Genomic DNA, 2,015 nt, shown 5'->3' with positions numbered 1-2,015 from the left:
ATTGACTAATATTAATTAAACAATATGATTTCTCCTTTAATATATTATTCCCATAATATATTAATAAATCATATTTAATCCTTTCTCTCCATAATTCATCCTATCAAGTTGCTTTGGTGAAGGCAACCCAAAAGGACCATGCACCATCGGGTCAAGTACATACCAAAATAGTTATAGACTTAGACACTAATCCAACAAGTACTACCTAGCATATTAGGGTGCTGGCATACTACCGCTTCGGTCTCTTTCAACCGGTAACTGTCTAACATATCTGGGTGCTGGCCTATCCCTTCGGTCCATTTCAACCGGTTACGGGGTCTATTTCGCCCCTACCACTACCACATAAGGCCGGACGGAGCAGCTGCGGGGAAAGGAGGTGGGAGCCTTCCCGCCCGGCGGAACATCGCACCGTCGGCGCGCATAAGGTGTGTGAGGGAAACGGAGAGGGGAGCCTTTCCCGATCTCTCTCTCTCTCTCTCTCTCTCTCTCTCTCCTGCTGTGATTGGCCCATTTTCTTTTCTTTTCTTTTTTTTTCTTGAAAAAATACCGTTGATTAACGGTAAAAAAGTGATTTTTTTTTATTTTTTTTTTCTGTGGCTGTAACGGCTACTTTGTATTTATTTATTTATTATTTTTTATCCTTTTACAACTACTATGAATATATACACATAACTTTTAAACATATCAAACTATTCTCTATTCTCTCTACTTTATATCAACAAAAAAAATGAATCCTGACAAACAAAACCCAAGTTCCGATCGATGGAAAAAAAGCAATGGTTCGAGTATAAACATCCCTCCTCGCAACATTTTTGCTATCGATTCATCCCAACAAGGAGTTTACCGCCCCCAACTCGATGCTCCCATTCAATCACCACTACAATTCCAATACCAAAATGTTGGCCAATATTACCCGATGCAAGTTCCAAATGTTTCGTCGCAAATGTTTTCAAACTTTGTTGTGTTTTCGGATCAACAATCGCCAAATCAACCTCAACCCAAACTGAAACTGAAACTCAAACCCAAACCCAGCATCACCACCAACTTGTCGATGAATCGGATGACGCGGAAGAAGAAGACATGGTTCCCGAAACTCAACCAACACCACCACCACAAAGACGTAAAGGGAAAAAACAAGTGCGCGAGGGTGTCGCACAACCGGGAAGACAAAAGCCGACACTATGGGTTCCACACGAAGAGCTAGTTTTGGTCAATGCTTGGGTTGATATTTCTGAAGATTCGATTCAGGGAAACGCACAACCGGGAGAACATTTTTGGTTTCGCATTTTAGAACGATTTCGAGAGGAGCTAGGAAAATGTGACGACTACCGTACGAAACATCAACTTAACTCGAAGCTTCGAGAAATAGCAAGGGGGGTTTCAAAAATTAACGGGTTGTATAACAACCTAAAAAATCAAAGAAAAAGCGGCCAAGGCGACGAAGAAATACTTCAAGAAGCGTTGCAGTTTTACCTTGATGAAGTCGGAAAACCATTCAAGTGGCACGATTGTTGGAAATTATTGGTCCGAAGTTCTAGGTGGATAACAGACGAGCGGGATTTTATTTTTGGAGTCCAACAATCAAAGCAAATGAAAACGGGCTCTAGTGGTTACACAACCTCCTCCGATGCTCGGGTCGGTCAAGATTTAAATCAGGACGACGAACTCGAGCTAGAAGAAATTGAACGCCCAATGGGTTGAGACAAAGCGAAGAGAAAGGGAAAAGGGACTTCTTCGAGTGCATCTGATTTCAGCGTGGACATTGACGAAATACGGAAGATAACATCGTCGTTTGATCGATATAATCTAAATTTCTCCGAACGTTTGGCTTTCAACAAAGAAAAAGAAGAAACAAGGAAAAAGGAGCGGGCAGAGAGACAAGAAATGGAAGACATGACGTTTTTGATGGAAAACGTCGATCATATCTCGGGACCGGCTCTCGAGCTCGTAATGAAGAAGAGGGAAAAAATTCTGAAAAAATATTTTCCGTAGGTCGTTGGTGGTTTGTTTGATTT

At 41.6% G+C, this 2,015-nt stretch overlaps 1 protein-coding gene across 1 annotated transcript; it reads left to right on the top strand.

The window, feature by feature from the left end:
- Positions 1–1,080: 1,080 nt before the first annotated feature.
- LOC145049441 (glutathione S-transferase T2-like) lies at positions 1,081–1,701 on the top strand. Its single transcript, XM_078997850.1, has one exon. It carries the CDS (start codon positions 1,081–1,083, stop codon positions 1,699–1,701), a length of 621 nt encoding a protein of 206 aa, XP_078853976.1.
- The last annotated feature ends 314 nt before the right edge of the window (positions 1,702–2,015 follow it).

This window comes from Lactuca serriola, chromosome 5, assembly GCF_051521515.1.
Source record: "Lactuca serriola cultivar US96UC23 chromosome 5, Lser_US96UC23_V15, whole genome shotgun sequence".
In the NCBI taxonomy this organism is placed as follows: domain Eukaryota; kingdom Viridiplantae; phylum Streptophyta; class Magnoliopsida; order Asterales; family Asteraceae; genus Lactuca; species Lactuca serriola.
This window is presented reverse-complemented; position numbering and strand designations above follow the sequence as displayed.

Excerpts from the sequence above, each read along its gene's own strand:
- LOC145049441 (XM_078997850.1), top strand. The coding sequence starts at position 1,081 with ATGGTTCCCGAAACTCAACCAACACCACCACCACAAAGACGTAAAGGG.